Here is a 19395-nt window from a genome sequence, read left to right on the forward strand (position 1 = left end):
TTTTTAATCTGACTAAATTTCAGTGATGATCTATCATTGTTTTGTCTCATGTATTGTGTTTAATTCCTTTAACTTTCCACACAAAGAATAAATTTTAAGTTTGATTTTACTAAACACAATATAATACTTACAAATACGAAGTTGGATCTCTTAATAGTTTTTGTACTTTAAACCTTCATGAAAATCTTAGTTGAATTGTTTGCAATGATATTGTTGAACTAGAATACTACAAAGATAAGTAACTATTCCCTGTTCGAAAACTCTCAAAAACTTTTTTTCCTTAATTAGTACTAAGTCGAAAAAAATTAAAAAATTATTCAAATTGTTAACAATTTATAAATTTGTAAAATAGAAAGTTCAATTTTAGACTAAAAAAATAAGTATAATTATAAAATCATTTATTTGAATAAATAATAATTTATTTTTATATTGTAAATATAAATTCACTTTATTTACATATAAATTTATGAAATTTTAAAATTGAAATAATTTATAAATTTATAGATTTATAAAAGATGATTATCATAAATTTAAAATCATAATAAATGAGCTAGTTTTAAGAGTTAAAATCTAATTTGTTAGTTTTTTCGTTAAAATCGTAAAAGTTATATTATTTTAAAAAATCAGTATTTTAACTTAATTAGGATATATCTTGCATCAATGTTATACTTCTGAAACAGTGGAACACTTTCCTTTACTTACAAAGGACACATTTGAAGGAAGGGCTCACCTAATATTTGTAGCCTACATTAAATGGGGTTGCATTGATGAATGGTTAATTATCCTATTGAGTCTCTTATTATGGATTAAATTTCGAGATTTTATATTAAGAGTTTCAAACATAGCTAACTTATCTACGCGACATTTATTAATAAAAAAAATAAAATTAATGTCACTAATTTAACTATCAAATTTTAACGAATCGATGATTTTGACTAACTAAATTTCAAAAAATTGATAGTCAGAACTATCGATTCGTTAAAATTCGGTAGTTAAATTAGTTACGTGAATATTTATTTATAAATTTCATATAAATAATACGTTAACAGAGTTTAAAATCGTTAAAAAAAACTTATTTTATATAAATTTACCAATATATAGCCCAAATTTTAAAGTTTAGAAGAAGAAGTTCAAATCAACATTTTTGACCATTTATTGATATTTTATTATTAATTTATGTACAATATTTTATAAAATATTTGTGTGGAGGGTATGATGGAGAATTATTATTCATGATGGAAAATTGGGAACGATGTAGAAGCATTGAATGGTGGAGGAGATAGTGACATCCAAACAAGACATTATTTTTAGTTAGCAAAATTGTTGAGCTATTGCATTTGAATTTGAAGAGGTTGTGAGCTTACCAAATGTAAGGTTGTTATCATTTTCATTTATTTAATAAAAAATATCAATTATATATGAATGGGTTATTATTATTTTTCTTTTCTTTTTTTTTTTTGTAGTGCAAGGCTGTTACTATTAAATATGTCTTCTTACTTTTCTTTGTCATAATTAATAAGGGGTCTACTTTATTTCTCACTTTCTCTAAAAATTTCACTTTTTAACCATCCACTGACTTTTTTTCCTCTCTAAAAAAGAGTCAATGAAACACAAAAGTCTTTTTAAATATCAAAATAATCAGAAAAAAATGAAATGATCATATGAGTGATGGGTGGTAATACTAGCCCCAAAATTAAATTAGAATAACAAAAGAATATAAAAAGGTTTATGAAATCAAAGTATTTTCTGTAGAGTCATAATGATGTGGAATTAAAATACATAATATTTAGAAGAAATAAAATAAATAAATCATAAGAAAAATAATATATATCATTGTACACTCATTTCTCTATAAATTGGGATTTCAAATTTCAACATTTACAGAGAATTTCCTTTAGAATTATTTGAGTTAGCTGAAATGTAGAATTATGTATCATGCTCAAGATAGCCAGCTAAGATAAGAGAATTTCATTGTTATTATTATGATGCATATATATATATATATAATTTTTATTTTTTTTCGGAAAAAGTTACATGTATATTAAAAATTATCAAAAATCTTACATAAAATATAAAATATAAAATGTTACTCAATAAGTTATCGAGCTCTTAAATCCTATAAAAGATTGATTAACTTCCCGACGGACTCTACTGACTTTTCGGAACGAGTATAAAAAACATAATAATAATAACATTATGAATGATATGCATCTGACGACTATGATCATTGAAAGTTCAACGATTTCTCTCCAACTAGATAGTCTATCAAAAAATAACTTAGATGGTAACTCAAATATGTAGGTCTGTGATATCATCCGCAATAATCCAAACTTCTCAGCAACTATCCAAAGACTTAGGCATCACCCAATTAATTCCAATAATACTCCAAAAAATATTTCAGATACTAGTCACCCTTCGACAATACAAAAGTAATTGAGTTGTTGATTCCACATCCTCGTTACACATACGACTAACTATAATACAACATTTCTTTCATGCACATATCATTTGTAAGATATCCACCGTGAATAAAGCTCCATCCAAATAACAAAGTTTTGGATGAAATCTTTGACTTTCAAAGTTTCTCCCAACAAAAATTATATGAAATCATTTTAGCGAACAACTTGTAGCAAATCCCTCACATGAAAACTATTTATGTCTTGCCAACGCATAACATTTTGTTTAGAGGGGGACACTTGTTTGTGTCTTACCAAAAGTAAAACTCTATTATGAGATGCACTTTACTTAATGTTTAATCTTCTTCTATGTCTAATTTGGATAGCAAAACTACTAGACTGTGGATCAAACATGTCCTTAACTGTATGATTTCTACATATAGCAATGGAAGCAAGCTCATGATATGTTGTAGCTAGACTTTTGACACTACACCAAATATCGTCCCAAAAACTGATCAAAGAATCATACCCCACAATGAATCTAGATTATTCACGAAAACTTTTTCACATAAAATAATTTCTCTTCCAAATGTCACATCATGTTGGATAATTAGATATTTTGGTGAATCAACTAGACCAATCATGATCATACTTACATATGATCATCGATATCCAAAGACTATTCGACTCCGTTGCAAATTTACTACACCATTATGATATATAGTTAAAGGAAATAAGATCTCACATATCTAAACTTCGTTGATTTTTAAACATTTAACTTTATCTCAACTAACTAGATTATAAAACGATTAGTTAGAAGATCTCCATAAAAATTTACATATTGTTTTTTTAATTTTCACCGTCACACTATTGGGAAGAATGAATAAAGACATTATATATATATATATGACAACACACTCTTAATGAGGCAAAATTATTTAATTTTCCATATATATAGTTTACATTTCATTTTAGTGATAAGCAGGTCCCAAAAGACATTGAATCGTAATTTAGCACTCAATAGCATACCAAGATATGTTGACGGAAGACCGTCAATTCTGAACTCCAACACATTTGTCAACTTCACCCTTCTTCTATTTAAAACAGATTCTGAGAAAAAATATGTCAAATTTATTAAGATTAACTCGAAAACCAGAGCATGCACCAAATAACCATAAAATATTCTCAAGGTATTTAAAATTTTTGTAGGTAATCTGAACCATGTAGAGCGTGTCATCAGCAAAAATCAAATGTGATATGGAAAAATGATATATTCTTGACCCACAATTCACTTCATGGATGAGTCCCGAGTTTTCTGCGAAAACATCATTTTTTAGAGGACTTCCATAACAATAATGAACAAGAATGAAGAATGGATCACCATGCATGATCCCTCTAGAGCTCTCAAAATATTCATGAACTCCCATTAACAATGACATAAAATTTAATTATCGAAAGACAAAATCTAATACAACCAATTAATTTCGCACGCATTCTCATTATATCCATTACATCAAACAAAACTAACTCTTCAAGTGATTATAAGTTTTTTCGATATCTTGACAAAAACACATAAACCAATTAGTATATAATTAATCTCAAATTAAGTGTCGCATTAAATTTGGGTCCTATAAATGAAAAAAATATGATTTTATTTTTTATTTTATTAAATATATTTTATGTCAAACAAATTAAATATAATATTTTTGTAAAAAGAAATTAGTCTAATTAATTAATTGTTATAATAATTGTAATTTTTCTACTCCAATTTTCGTTTAAATTTAAGAATATATATCATCTAATAACCGGTCAAACTATTTATCTAAGTTTCTATAGTATTAGTCCAAAATCAATAGCAACCGACCACCTAACACCACCAGAGTATTGCAGTCAAAAGTTAATGTTAGTAGTATATATTATAATTTTAAGATCAATGAAAAAGTCACAAAATCTTGCTTCAAGTGTAATTCCTTTTAATATAAAATTAAATAAAGTAATATCACCACTTTTTTAAAATTATTCTAATTATCATTTAAAATATTAAAAATGCTATATATCTTCTTTTCACATTTGGATCCTGATTCAGATGTAGATTAACAAACAAAAAGTTTTTCAAATAGAAAAAATGGACTACAACCACTTGGTACAAATACCTGAAAATTAAGGTCATAATTAGTATTCCGAAACTTAACACAATCCAGGCTTCCTTGTACAATGTAGTATAGCAAGATACAGAGAAAAAATAAGGAATATAAAATTGTTACATGTCTTTAATTTGCTTCTTTCATGTCTAAGGCAATACCCAGTTGATACGTTTCTTATCGTGTTGTTGTTTCATTATATTTTGTGCCCGAGGAAGATGAAATTTCAGGAACAACAAGGCTTCTTGTCGCGTTTACAGGCTATGATCGACAATATCAACTGAGAAATGGCCAACCATGTATGGCATGTGAACAAGGGGAGACTGGCCATAGACGACGACATTGAAAGAGAAGTTTTTATGGACGAGTGCATTATACCACCGCTCTAAAAAAAAGTTAATAAAAAGATCGAATAATTTTGTAATTTCTTCAAAGTGACTCCAAAGATCCGTAACGATGAGCGATGAAGTAGAGAAAATCAAATAAATCATTCAACGGTGTCAGAATAATCCTTACCAAATATTTTGAGCGGCATGAAAAATTGTCATTGACTGATGGTCGATAAAAAACACCAAAAAAGTTATACGAAATGATACATAATCATCTACCTATATAGTTAAAAAAAAGTGAGAAACCTATAAAACTAATGAGTGGATATCTATAAAAAGTCCTGTAATTGAATTGAAAGATCTGTAACTCTTAATTGAAAAAATAAAAAATAACTCTAGATTTGGTAATTTTATCTCTTTTGTTGTTAAAAATGGAACAGACACAGACTCGAGAAATGATCACCAAGACAATTGAAGGATATGAGCAGCAACGACCCACCAACCAGCTGTAAATGTTATTCGGATTATAAAAATTTAGATGAAAAATCTAATTCAACTAAATAAGATGTTGAATCGAATCGAACCAAATACGATACTAACTCAAATCTAAATAATAATAATAGAAATGAGTCACCCCTCCGATGTTACAAAGGTTATTGAATAGGTAATGAGATTTTTGTATAGAAATTTTTTTTATGATAATTATACTGTAATATTAGCTGATAAATATATATATATATATAATATATTAATAGTCCTTATTTGAAGCTCCAGAAAAAGGGTGTTCTTTGTTGGCAGATTGGAGTAAATGAAATGAAATATTAATTAGGCTTTGTTTGATTGATGGGTCATTGGGTCATGGGCGGGCTTCATTTAATTTTGACTTTATCTTCAAAGCAGAAAATAAAACTATATTAAGGCCCAATTACAAAAACCTGATTTTCTTTTATTATTATTTATTTATAAAATAAATAGACGATTTACATTAAAAAAAATGTAACTTGTAGAAGAAAAAGAATGTGTATTTGAGTTTTATAATCAACGTAACATTCAACTCTGAATTTATAATTATTTTATCAAATATATTTTTAACCTATTTACTTTTTCTAAATAGGAACTTTTTCAATTTTAAGTATTTTCTTTCGTCTTAATTATTTTTCACAACTTAAATATATTAATATTTACTTCAAATCGAGGCAGTTAAAATCGAGAATTTATGTAAAATCGTTGTCTAATTATAGATTCGTAAAATTTAGAGTTACTTCAAAGTTATATATTATTATTTATAGAGTAATAATATATACAACATTTTTATACATCACCTTCATACCGTACCTAACTCATTTCATTTGGAAAGAAAGATAAAATATTTTTCTCTATCTCTTATATTTTTTAAGATATATTTTTTCTTTATTTCCAAATGAGGTAGTGTTGTACGAAGGTGATGTATATATATATCATTACTCTTATTTATATATATAATTAAGTATTTTATACTTAGCAAATTTAAATATTTAAATATAAAATTAATTAAAAAATAATAATAAATAAATAAAATTATACTTACAGAATTAATTATATTAATTATTTATTTAAATTAATAATAACTGTATTTTTATTTTTAAATATAAATTAGTTTTTGTAAACGTAAAATCGTAAAAAAAATAGTAAAATCGAAATTATTTATCAACTCGTAAAATCTTATTATAATAAATTTAAAATCGTAAAAATTTACTTATTTAAAAATTACAAACTCGTTAACCTTTTAAGAGTTAACTCAAAACTTTAACAGCAAAAGCTTCAAACTATTGATGAACGAGGGTTGCTAGCCTAAATCGACAGTCCTTAATTGTGGACTTCATGTCTAGTATGCGGATTAGAACACATGTACTATTTCCATACCTCTAAAATTTAAAACAACAAAAAAATATGTTCTTAAGCTCATTTTATAAACAAAGAAATTTTCAAAATAATTCACGATATGTTTATCTAATTATAAAAAAATTGTAAAACTTACCTTTTATTCACTCGTTTTATCCAAAATTTTCTCGTTATTTTTTAAGTTTATCCAAATTTTATAAAGCCCACTCAAATTCTGAATTCTAGATCTGTCAATTTTCATGACTCCATATTATCTTAAGAACATTCTAGATACACAATTAGATATGTGTCTTGATTCCATACCCTCTTAAGAACCTAGTAGATGCACAATTAGGCATGTGTCTTTTCGTAAACTTCAGCTTTGGTGGATGACTCTATGGTACGGTCACTTAGAGATTTATCTATTGTAATATTGATCATATCGTTTAGTCTCTTCAAATATTAAGGTCATTCAAATATTTATTTGTAGTTCATTAAAGGTTATTCGTAGTTTGTATTTTATTTGTAGTTCATTAAAGGTTTATTGTAGTTTGTATTTTATTGTATTCTCTTCGACACTATCATCGAGATTATTATAGAAACTCTTTTAGTTGCAAGTTTATTCTTGCAAAAATAATTGCTCAAAATAAAGAATAATAAACACACTAAAGCATTAATGACACTTTTAGTTATGTTTCTATAGTGTTTGAACTTTTAAGTGTACAAATATTATTTGTTTCAAAATCAGGTTGCACAACCTGTTTTTTTACTACTAATAAATTTACAAGATATATTAATTTTTTTAATTTTCAAAATTCTCCATAAATCTGTATTTACTTATTCCATCGACTATCTCAATCAACGTTCAATGGAGTTTCGTATTTTGCGCCCTCAGCAGGGGTGGAGCCAGGATTTGAAACCTATCTGAACTAATTTTTTATAAAAAAAATCTATTCGGGCTAATTTTAAAATAATATCAAATAAACAAACAAAATAAACTAAGTTTACTGTTACTAGTGTCTTTTAGCGACAGGAAATAATCAATAACGACGGTAATTTACCGTTGTTATTGATAAATACATATTTAGGGCTGCCCGAGCTACAGCTCGGGCCGGCTTGTACTTGACTCCGCCCCTGGAATAGCTAAAATTCATAATCTTTGTGCCAATAATGATGAGTATAATTAAATAAATTGAATGTTAAGCTTTTAATTAGTATCATATTTTTCATGGCATCAAGTTCATAGACAACATTTGACTTATATTTTCTAATGTTTGTGAAATTATTTTGTGTATTTCTAATAGTTAGAACAAATTAAAATAATATTTAATGACAAAAATAGCATCATAATCATGGGGTCTTAATAAGGTCCAGAATCTTGGGGCAGTTGGCTAACTGCCCTCCAATTAGACAACGACTTATGATATAGGTCACCACGTTCTTCTCTATATACATTTTTTTTTAAATTTAACAAAAGAATAATTGAAATAAAAAAATAATTAAGGGCATTATAATAGAGGTTGGGGCAGCCCTATGGCCTAGAGGTAGAGGGGAAATTTGACGAAATGACCTTAAAGATTGGGTTATTTGACCTGGTGGTAATTTGATAATTTAATTGCGCTCGTGGTGATTTTATTTTTTTTTGACGATTTTGCCCTTGTCGCGAAACGCTAAGTCACTTAGCGTTTCGCGAAGTGAAAATGTGTGAAATGTCCAAATTACCCTTACTATTTAATATAACTTCCCTCATTTTTTTTCATTTCTTTTCTTCTCCTTCTCTCTCTTCCCGTTCTTCTCCACCTTCTCTCTAAACTGGGTGGCGGCGATCGGCGGCGAAACGACAATGAGTTTCACGACGAGCACGAGCACTGTTCCACTTGGTACGTTTATCTTATGATATTTCAAGTTTATTGATGTTTGGTTTATGCATTTTCGAATCACTGTTGTTTAGGGTTTACTTCCCGTTTCGCTAAGGACTTACCGTTTCGCTAAGGACTTCCCGTTTTGCTAAGGACTTATCGTTTCGCTAAATATTTTAACATGAGTTGTTTTAGCTTAGCTGGTAGACTGCGTGGCTTTTAACCATGTGGTTGTGGGTTCAATTCCCACAGATGGTGTTTTTATAGTTTTTTTTTTTTTTTACTTTTGCATAAATCAAATGCTCATTTGTAGAGAAATAATTATTTTTAATTTGATACATAAATGAAATGGTATAGAAAATATTTGTTATGGTTATGTTTTAATTTGATGCATAAATGAAATGGTATAGAAAATGTTTGTTTGTTTGTTTTTTTTACTTTTGCATAAATCAAATGTTCATTTGTAGAGAAATGGTTATGTTTTAGTTTGATGCATAAATGAAATGGTATAGAAATAAATGAAACAAAATCAGCTTAAACATTCATTAACAAATACCAAAAGCAACTTAAACATTCATTAACAAATACCAAAGAAAATAGTTCACTTTTTACATATTATTATTTTCTTAATTAGAATTAATTTATTTATTTACTGAAGTAATCTTCAGTCCTGCCCTTGAATCCAATTTGTCCAAAAGTCAATGCCAAGAACAATCTCAAGTGTCAAGTAACCAGCCTAACCTGTTTGTTTACTTGTTTATGTATATTAATATTAGAAAGAAACAGAAATATATTTTAATTGCTCAGTCCCAATGCTGGAAAGAGTCCGTTGATCGCCGGAATACTGGAAGGTGCTAACCATCCGATCAACCCAAACCCAATCACGTTCAGATCTTTCCGTAGCCAATCCCTCTCGAAACTACAATCAATCAAACAAACAAATTTCAATTATACTCTTATTTTCTTACATTACATACATACATACATGATACATACCATGTAAGCTTTCCACCTAAGGCTTTTGCAACCATCAAAGGATTCATGGCTCTAACTGGGATTCATGGCTCTAACTGGAGCCTTTAGGAATCCTGAGCTCAGTCTCACCGGTGATGAAGACAGACAAGATCCGTTTCGCTAAGTGCTTAGCACTTAGCGAGCACTTAGCGAAATGCTAAGCACTTAGCGAAACGCTAAGCCACTTAGCGAAACGCTAAGCACTTAGCGAAACGGTAAGTCCTTAGCGAATCTTCCCTGAAACGGAACTCATATGATCCAAAATTATATGCAAAACCCATTAATGAACCACACTTAACGAAATGGTCAAATATGAACCAAATAACAAATATGAACCCACAAATATGAACAAATATGAACCAAATATGAACCAAATATGAACGAAATATGAACAGGTTTTGAAATGAAGAAAATGTAAACATGAACATAACTGTTTATCAGATCTGAAATGAACATCTACCTCGACGACCTTCAAATCCTTAGAATCGGAGATCTGCATACCCTAAACCCTAGAATCGGAAACCTGCATGCAAAATAGATTTAGGGTTATAAATCTTGTAAATCTGTATAGATAAAAACATAAATGGATTATGTTAAAGATCTTGTAAATTTGTATAGATCTGTATAGATAACCGCCGCCGTCCGTCGCCGCCGCTGGCCGCCGTGAAGGAGAGAACGGGAGAAGAGAGAGAAAGAAAACTAAGAAAATGAAAATATTTGAGTATTTATACTAACCCTAATCCACTTCGCGAAACGCTAAGTGACTTAGCGTTTCGCGACAAGGGCAAAATCGTATAAAAAAAATATAGAACCACGAGCGCAATTAAATTATCAAATTACCACCAAGTCAAATAACCCAGTCTTTAAGGTCATTTCGTCAAATTTCCCGAGGTAGAGATGGGTCTTGATATAATACAAATAATGTTATGCATATTTATTTTTATTTTATTAAAAATAAAAAGTAATAAAATGTCATTAATATGAAAACTAAATAAATAAAATATTAATTAGGTAATGATTACTAAAATATTGATGAATAATTTGAATTTCATAACCCTAACAGCTAGATAACCAATAAGGGAAAAGAAAGAAATGGGACCACAATAACCGCAAGATACTTCATTGGTATGATCGTGACCGTTCGTTGGTTCATCATGGATGCAATTTATGGTCCTTTAGAATAGTCAAGGGACTCAAAGACCTAAAGACTTAGGGCCACATATGACGTAGACGTAACGTCATATTTATTATATTAAATGTCTTCTTTTATATATTACATTATTTGTTTATATGCTTTTTAAAAAATATGTTCTTTTTATGTATATAATATTATAGTAGATATGACAAATTTAAAATATGATTACCTACCTTAATAATATATTATATATATATATATAAGTGAAATGACAATAAGTGGAAATAATATTGACAACAAATAGAGTTTTTTTTTTTATTAATATTGTCTCATTATCATTTATCATATATAAAACACACTCAAAATATATATTTTAAAATTTTAGGGCATAAAAATGATGAGAATGTTAAATTGGAGCTCATTATTAGAGTTAATTAAGATTTCAAATATTTTCTTTTAAATTTCACAATTTAAACTCCTTATTTTAACAATTATATAAAACAATGTTTTGTATTAACAATTTCAAACACCATTAATTTATTATCTACATATATAAATAAATAAAATGTTCATGTTACTAAATTAAGAATTTCAACAAAATGAGAGTTTTTATGATTCTCTAAAATTCGGTAATCAAGAACTTTAATTCGTTGAAATTTGTTATTAAATTAGTGATATTAATTTTTTTTTTAATTTATTTATAGATTTCACGTGGATAATAAGTTAATGACATTTGAAACTGTTAAAACAAAACTTCGTTTTGTATAACTTTAACAATAAGAAGTTCATCCTACCTTCTAACTTAGCAGCAATAAGAGGTGAATCATTGTCTCCCTAAGATATTGAATTTGAGTCAATGAGGCGGCAAGTTAGCTCACTTAGTTACATGGGTTAAATGTGTTTACGGGTTATATGCTTAAACCACATAGATTAGTCACATTCCGAAAAGAAGTGGACTAAACGTTCAAACAACAATATAGAGCCTCAAATTATGAAGATTAAAAAAAACTCAAATTTGACCATTCAACCAAATAAAAATGATTAATAATTATATATTTTTTAATTGAAATAAAATATTAAAACTAAACACAAATAACAAAATTATTTAAATAATATTAAAAAATAATAATATCTGTTTTCAAGCAAAATAGCAAATTATGAGTGAAATAAATAATTTTATTTCATATTATATTTGTAATTACAATTTTTTAATCTTTTTAAGTTTATTGGTTTGATTTTTTTCACAAACTGAAAACGAATATTTGTATAGAGTTAAAATATTGCAAGTAAATAATTGTATAATGTTGATTTTTTTTCTTTTGACTTGTAATCATTATTTTTTTTTTAACATTAAACAATCATTAATAATATCATCTTTTATTATATTTTGTTTGCATTATTCCCAAAGTGTCCACCTATTCCCTCTTAACTAGGCCACTCACAAAATATAATTTTCAGTATAAAAAAGTATATATTTATTTTATGAGAAACATGGTATTAATTATATTGCCATGATCCAATATTAATTTGAAAATACTTTTGTTTTTATTCATTTATCTATAAACATTTCCAATTTTCAATTACCTTCTTTGTAGCTCCATATATATTTTCCCCTTATTTTCACTATAAGTTAGTCCTTTTAAACCTCAATAGATAAACTTCTTTTAGAAAAGAGAAAATATTATGGATTCTTTTGTCTGTTTTGAAATGGATATTTATTTCATGCATAAAGTTAACATGACTCTTGTAGATATGAGTTTTAAAAAATCATTTTTAAGCCAAAACTCTTTCTATTTGATCTATCTTAATCTTTTTTGATAGGTCAAGACATTATTTTTCTAATTTGTCATAAAGTTTTTTCTAAATACTTTAAAAGGATTAATTTGAAGTGAGCGATGTGATTTGGCCTATTGGAGAACTCTATGTCTTCAATCGATGTAGAATCTAAAAATATATTGAATCAGAAATCTTTAAGTAGTGTTGTCGGTTTGAATTTTTTTTTTTTACAACGTTGAGTTATACTTCTTATTTGGAGTATGACTAATCATCGCGGGTTAAGCATGTAACTCGCAAACACAATTAACCAATTAACTAGACGAACTTAACTTGTAGTCTAACGGGCTCGAATCCAAGCTCATAAAGGTTGAGGTATCGACCTCTTTTTGCCATTAAGCTTGAAAAGGGATATCCAACCGAAACGAAGAGGTGATTAAAGAGGTAACACGTGATACAAAAAAAAAAATATTTTATTTAGGACCAACATTTTCCATGTAATATAAGGGGGGAAATAGTCAATGTGAGTGCTCCTACAAGTTAGGGTCAAAAACAGGGTAATGTTATGCCCATTAAACAATTTAGATGTCAAAAATAGTAAAAAAAAAGTTCAGTGCAAAAGAAAAAATAAGTTTTGTAAACTGAATGGAAAAATTGGGTTTATTTCCAATTTAGAAACTAAAATATCTTTAAAATTGGTCCATTTTAAAACGACATTAGACAATAGACAATTGACAATTACATCATAACTAAAGTACTATATTTCACTATCCATCCTAGTATTTAGTGAATTTGATTTATAGAATGTTTTTTTATGTTATAAATGTATTCATGTAAAAATACTTTAATCCTGAATCATTTTGGTAATTCATTCTTTTTCTTTTATACTTTCTAGAAAAGTTGTATCATGATTTTAATGTTTAGTCTGTCAAAAAAAATTTTTTTGAATGTTGGTTTGATATTTTTTTATAAAGTTGAATTCTAGGTTGGATGATGAGTGTAACTTAAACTAATTGAATTGAATTTATTTATTTTTTATGCAAATACTTATAGATGAAACAAAACCAAATAAATACAAATTATTGTTTATCATAAGTTTTCTTCTTACATTGTAGTTTTCGTTTCTAATTTGGAATGCGACTACTCGAGCGGGTTAAACATATATCCCGTAAACACACTTAACCATTTAACCAGACGTAAAATTTATCGTCTGACAGACTCGAACTCAGAACCTCAGATAGACCGAAGATATCTCTCCCTTGAAAACGAAAACACTCTGAATTTAAATAAACTTAAAAAAAACACAAAACTAAACATAAAAGCACCCTCAATATTCGACAAAACAAAAGCAAATTACACACCGACAAAAACAACCGATTATGAAAAGTCTTAAAACATTAATTTATAAAGAAGAAAATGAGCTAATATATGAAGTTTATAAAACAAAATTTACCACTTTAGGAATCTTAGAGAAGATGGGCATTAATATTTTATCTTTGAAAACCCTTTTAAAAAGGCAGCCATGGCTAAGAAACAACATGATAAGTTTACTTGACCCCCATCATGCTTTTCTCTCTCACACACACACACGCAATTTGTGTACATGCCAACCTTTTCCTTAGTATTTTTATTTTAATATATATAACCACTTTTCATTTTTACTTTTTACAATTTGTAACTTAAATAACAAGTTTTCAAATGATGCTTCGGTGGGTTGTTGTTATATTATTATTATTTATTATAAAATACAATAATTAATTAATTTGAAGTGTATGATAAAATATGTACCTAAAATAGACTGATGGGATTAATTGGATACAAAGTAGCTATCCTGGCTGGGCTCCTTTAGATTCCGAATCTGAAGTGACCCTTGGACACTAATGCGGGCCGTTTGTGGTCAGAAGTTTATTAAAATTTACTTAGTATTAATTTATTATCATTTATAAAATTGACGTTCATAACTTGTTTGATATTTAATTATTGGGATAAAATTGATTATCGAGATAGAAATCCGACAATCATATTATTTATTTAATCAATTTACATATTAAAATTACCCTCTATTTAAATATTTTATTTTATATTAATAAAAGTTTATATTAATTAGACATATTTGAGATATTTTGGTCATAATAATTTTTTTTTTTAGTTTCATCAAACATGAATTTTTGAAGAAAAACCTAAAAACTCAGATCCTCACGCTAAGTTTTGATGGTGTAAATAGAGGGGATTTGAAAAAGAAGAAGTGAATTAATTTAGAGATTATTATTTAAATTTTAATTATAAAGTAAAATTGAAAAACATAATATTTGTTTTATTATTGAAATATATTTTGAGTAAATATCATTTAATAAATATAAAATTTCAAAATTATTCATATATATAGAGGATTAATAAAAGAATATTTATTAATATATTGAATCAAATAAGTTGATAACTTGTTACAATATACAATGTATTAATTATTGGTGGGATGAACCTAGATATGATTTGGTTTATCGTTATATGTCTACGCTAATGAGTTGATAACTTGTTACAATATTATTTTGGAATTATCAAATGAGTTGATAACTTGTTACAATATATAGAGGATTAAATGTATTCTTGGTGGGATGAACTTAGATATGATTTGGTTTATCAATATAAGTCTATGAGTTGATTACTTGTTACAATATTATTTTGAAAAAAAAAATATTGTAATACAATATAAATGAATGACAGTCATTTAAGTATAACGACACAAATAATAAAAAATACACACCTAAAATAAAACGAAATTAACTATAACTAGCATGATACGCACGGTTAAAATACAAAATACCACGATTATCATTTGCCTCATTTCCACAAAAATCTCCTCCTTATCGATCATTTACTATCTCTCACTTTAATTAACCAACATATACATTGTTACTCGCAACCGGACATATATATCATATTACAAGTCTTCTCATTTCACTCAAAAAAATAAGATTTTATCGACCTCTTATCATTTTCATTTCGAATAACAAACATATTCATTGTTATCCGCAACCGAATTATATATCATATTATAAATCATCTCATTTCACGCAAAAATCTTCTCATTATTGACTACTTATCATCTCTCACTTCGAGTAACCAACATATACATTTTACCCGCAATCAAACTATATATCATATAACAAATATTTTTATTTCGGTCAACCAACATATCTCTTACAAACTATTATTTAAAATATTTTGTATCACAATCATCTCATCATTACAATCCTTTGCTCTTGTCATACTCACTTCAACCAACCAATATATCTCTTATTTCTCAACCATCTTCTCACTTCAACCAACACCAATTATTTCAACCAACTAATACATAACCATTTATTTCCTAACCATTTTCTCACTTTAGTCAACCAACACCAATTAGACTATATTTTGAGCAATTATACACCAATTAGACTATATTTTGAGCAATTATACTGAATGAGATTCGAACTCTGAACACTTAACTCTTATCTCATTTAAGATGTTGATTTATTTTTATAATTTTATGTATCAATAATATATAATTATATAACTAACAATTAAAAATAAATCACTCAACTTATATTAAAAATATATAAAAATAAATATTTTCAATACTCAATTTTTCTCATTTCACCTCATATTTTTTTTAATATAAAGAGAAACAAATAATTAGACTAATTAATTTATTTTTATATAAATATATTATGAATTATTTTTTAAATAAGTTATTATATATATACATTTAATATATAATTATATATATATAAAATAATTAATAAAAATAAAATTATTTATCTATATATATAATTATTTATTAAAAAAATATAAAATAAAATTAAAAAAATTATTTTGACATTCTTAATTAATACAAATTCAATATATATATATATATATATATATATATATATATATTATTAAAAGAATTTTGGTATAATTCTATTTATTTTGTCTAACAAAAATATTCAAATCGTTCATCTTTGCTATTCTAGTTATATATATAATTATGAGAAAAGGAATATAATATATATATATATATATATATATATATATAAAAAAAAAAGAAGTTATATATAAACAAAATATTAAAATATTATTAGTTTTTAGTTAATTAAAATATTAAAGTTATATGATTATAAATATTATAATTATTTATTTTTATATTAATTTTAAAATATAAAGTATTATTAATTTATTTAGTCAAAATATTTAACCTATTAACAAAATATAAATTTACTCACATACATATCTAAATTAATCACAATTTTCGACCTTAGCAATCCACACACTTGAAATTAATCACAATTTTCGACTTTAACAATCCACACACTTGAAATTAAAACATTATTATTATATATAAATTTCTCAAGTTTAATAAAAAACCATGTTATTAAAATAAATAAATAATAATAATAATATACCATGTAGACTTGAACAGTAAATGACTTTAAAAACTTAAAATAAAAAAAATAAAACACAGAGCAAAGAAAAACATACTTAATGATGAAACTTTTCAAATAGTTTATGCATGATTGTAATAAGATGAATTGATCAATTTATAATTAACAATCATCTGGGTTTATATTATATGTCAGAGTAATTTCTTAATCTTGTTTATTCCCTCTATTTATACATGACAATTATTAATATACATAATTATTTTTTAAAAAACAAAATATTAACAGTTGTATAAATTAATGAACAATTAATTATAAGAAAATGGGGATTAGGAAGTCCAGTTATTGGGCTCGCGTAATAATCAAGAAATGCGCATTGAATATCTAAACTCATACCAAAATAAATAATTAATAAATTATTAAATGAACACCTAAAATACAGCACACAAATATTACTTTTTTGTTTTATTTTTTTAATTTTAATTTTTAATTTTTATTATTTTTATTTCCAACGACTACAAAAGAAGGGTTTCTCTTTCCGACAATCAAAACACACAGTCACACACACAAAAGAGCCCAAGCTAGAGAGAGATTCTAGAGAGAGAGAGAAAGAAAGAGCCGTTTAAGGATATGATGCAGCCGGAGAAGCCAGAAAGTGAGGTTCACCGGGGTTTAACTCAGTCCGGCAGCTTGAGTTTCAGTGGTCTAATGTCTAAAGAAGATGAAGAGATGTCAAAATCTGCACTTTCAACTTTCAGGGCTAAAGAAGAAGAGATCGAGAAGAGGAAATTGGAAGTTAGGGAAAGAGTACAAGCTCAGTTAGGTCGAATCGAAGAAGAAACTAAGCGTCTTGCTACTATTCGTGAGGTAAATCATCAACAGGGGTTTCAATTTCAAATGGGTTTTCTCGTTTCTCCAAACTAAGTGAGAAATCATGATGGGTTTTGTACTACTTTTTCTTCATGGTAGATTTTTGTGGAAGGAAGTTCTTGAAAAATGATCAAAAACCCAACTTGATTTTGGGAATACTTTTTAGATCTTTGATTGTTTAGGGCAGATTTCGAAATTTTGTGGATATTCACTCTAGATTTGGTTCTATTGTCTTCTAGCTAAACCAACAGCTAGATCAATTATTGGTTTCCTTCTGGCCCATGTAAAAGTTAGGGGTAATTTCTTCATTTACAGGAAAAATTACATGATGGGTTTTTATGAAAAATCAATTCTTGAATCAGGAACTTGAAGGTCTTTCTGATCCAATGAGGAAGGATATATCTCTTGTTCGTAAGAGGATAGACTCTATTAACAAAGAACTGAAACCCCTTGGAATAGCTTGTCAAAAGAAGGTAAAATGAAGAAGATTTTCATTGAAAGTTTAGTTCTTTTGTTCTAATTTTGTCTCAATTGTCTCAATTGGTTGCAGGAAAGAGAATACAAAGAAACTCTTGATGCTTTCAATGAGAAAAATAAGGAGAAAGCACAATTACTTACTAAGTTAATGGAGGTATGTAATGATTCGATTCAAAATGATATGAATTTTACAGATTAAACACAAATTGTATTGACAATTGAGTAACGAATTGCAGCTCGTGAGCGAAAGCGAGAAGTTGAGGATGGAGAAGCTGGAGGAGCTGAGTAAGAGCGTAGAAACAGTATCCTAAAAAGAGCTGTTTACTACCCTGATTTGCTCATAACATCTTAGGTTTAATGTGATGTATTTACAAAAAAAAAGAAAAAAAAGGATTCATCTACTATTAATATATATGTTCAGTGTTTTCGAGTCTGTTTTCTTTTCTTTTTTACCATCTTCATCTTCATCTCTTAGCTTTTTTGTCGGTTTTTTCTGCTTAAGTAAGGATATAAGGGGAAAGAAAAACCCTTTTAAGCATATGGTTGTAAATAAAACAGGTCTTAACTGAAAACTTAGTTATTTCTGAGATTTGCATTATACTATAGTGTGCCAATTTGGAAAAAAAGGTTGTGTTTCTTTAAGCAATATGTTATTCAGAAAACCTCGGAGATTTCATTGCGAGTTCCGGAGCTGAAGTTTAAGCTAAACAACATGTTCCGAGTGTTGAAAGGTTGGTTTGGTCTGTCTAAGGCGATTCACTAATATATTAGGTGTGGGTTTTTGTTAATATTGTTTTTATGGTCTGATTTAGCGATCGAATTTGACTCGACTAAGTGTGTGTAATGTTGTTTGATCTAAATCTAATTGGTATTAGGGTTTGTGGGTATTGGATTTTAGGTTTTCATTTTCTTCTTCATGGTTGTTGTTTGTTTGTATCTTTTTAGTAAGAAGAAAAAAGGGATGAAAGTAGACATGTTATTGCTTTCCAGAATGTGTGTTATCTAATTGGCTCTGTAAAGTGCCAAAGTACTTATGGCCATTATTATTTAGTATTATTATTATCAAATATCAGACAAGGGCCACACTGGAAAAAGCTTTGCTGTCTCACCACGTTATTGTAATGGATGACAATTTTTCTTT

General features: G+C 27.2%; 1 protein-coding gene across 1 annotated transcript; it reads left to right on the forward strand.

Annotated features, from left to right (window-relative positions):
• The first annotated feature begins 17457 nt into the window (after positions 1–17457).
• Positions 17458–19395, forward strand: LOC124912146. Its single transcript, XM_047452709.1, has 5 exons — positions 17458–17774; positions 18140–18250; positions 18328–18408; positions 18491–18556; positions 18913–19395. The coding sequence occupies exons 1-5, from the start codon at positions 17538–17540 to the stop codon at positions 19015–19017; spliced, it is 600 nt and encodes a 199-aa protein (XP_047308665.1). The 5' UTR covers positions 17458–17537; the 3' UTR covers positions 19018–19395.

This window comes from Impatiens glandulifera, chromosome 8 (genome assembly GCF_907164915.1).
Source record: "Impatiens glandulifera chromosome 8, dImpGla2.1, whole genome shotgun sequence".
NCBI lineage: Eukaryota > Viridiplantae > Streptophyta > Magnoliopsida > Ericales > Balsaminaceae > Impatiens > Impatiens glandulifera.

What these genes read in the sequence shown, in the direction of transcription:
- LOC124912146 (XM_047452709.1), top strand. Translation starts at nt 17,538, where the DNA reads ATGATGCAGCCGGAGAAGCCAGAAAGTGAGGTTCACCGGGGTTTAACT. An exon ending in GTCTTGCTACTATTCGTGAG is followed by an intron (nt 17,775 to 18,139) that starts GTAAATCATCAA and finishes TTCTTGAATCAG; the next exon opens with GAACTTGAAGGTCTTTCTGA. An exon ending in TGAGTAAGAGCGTAGAAACA is followed by an intron (nt 18,557 to 18,912) that starts GTATCCTAAAAA and finishes TATGTTATTCAG; the next exon opens with AAAACCTCGGAGATTTCATT.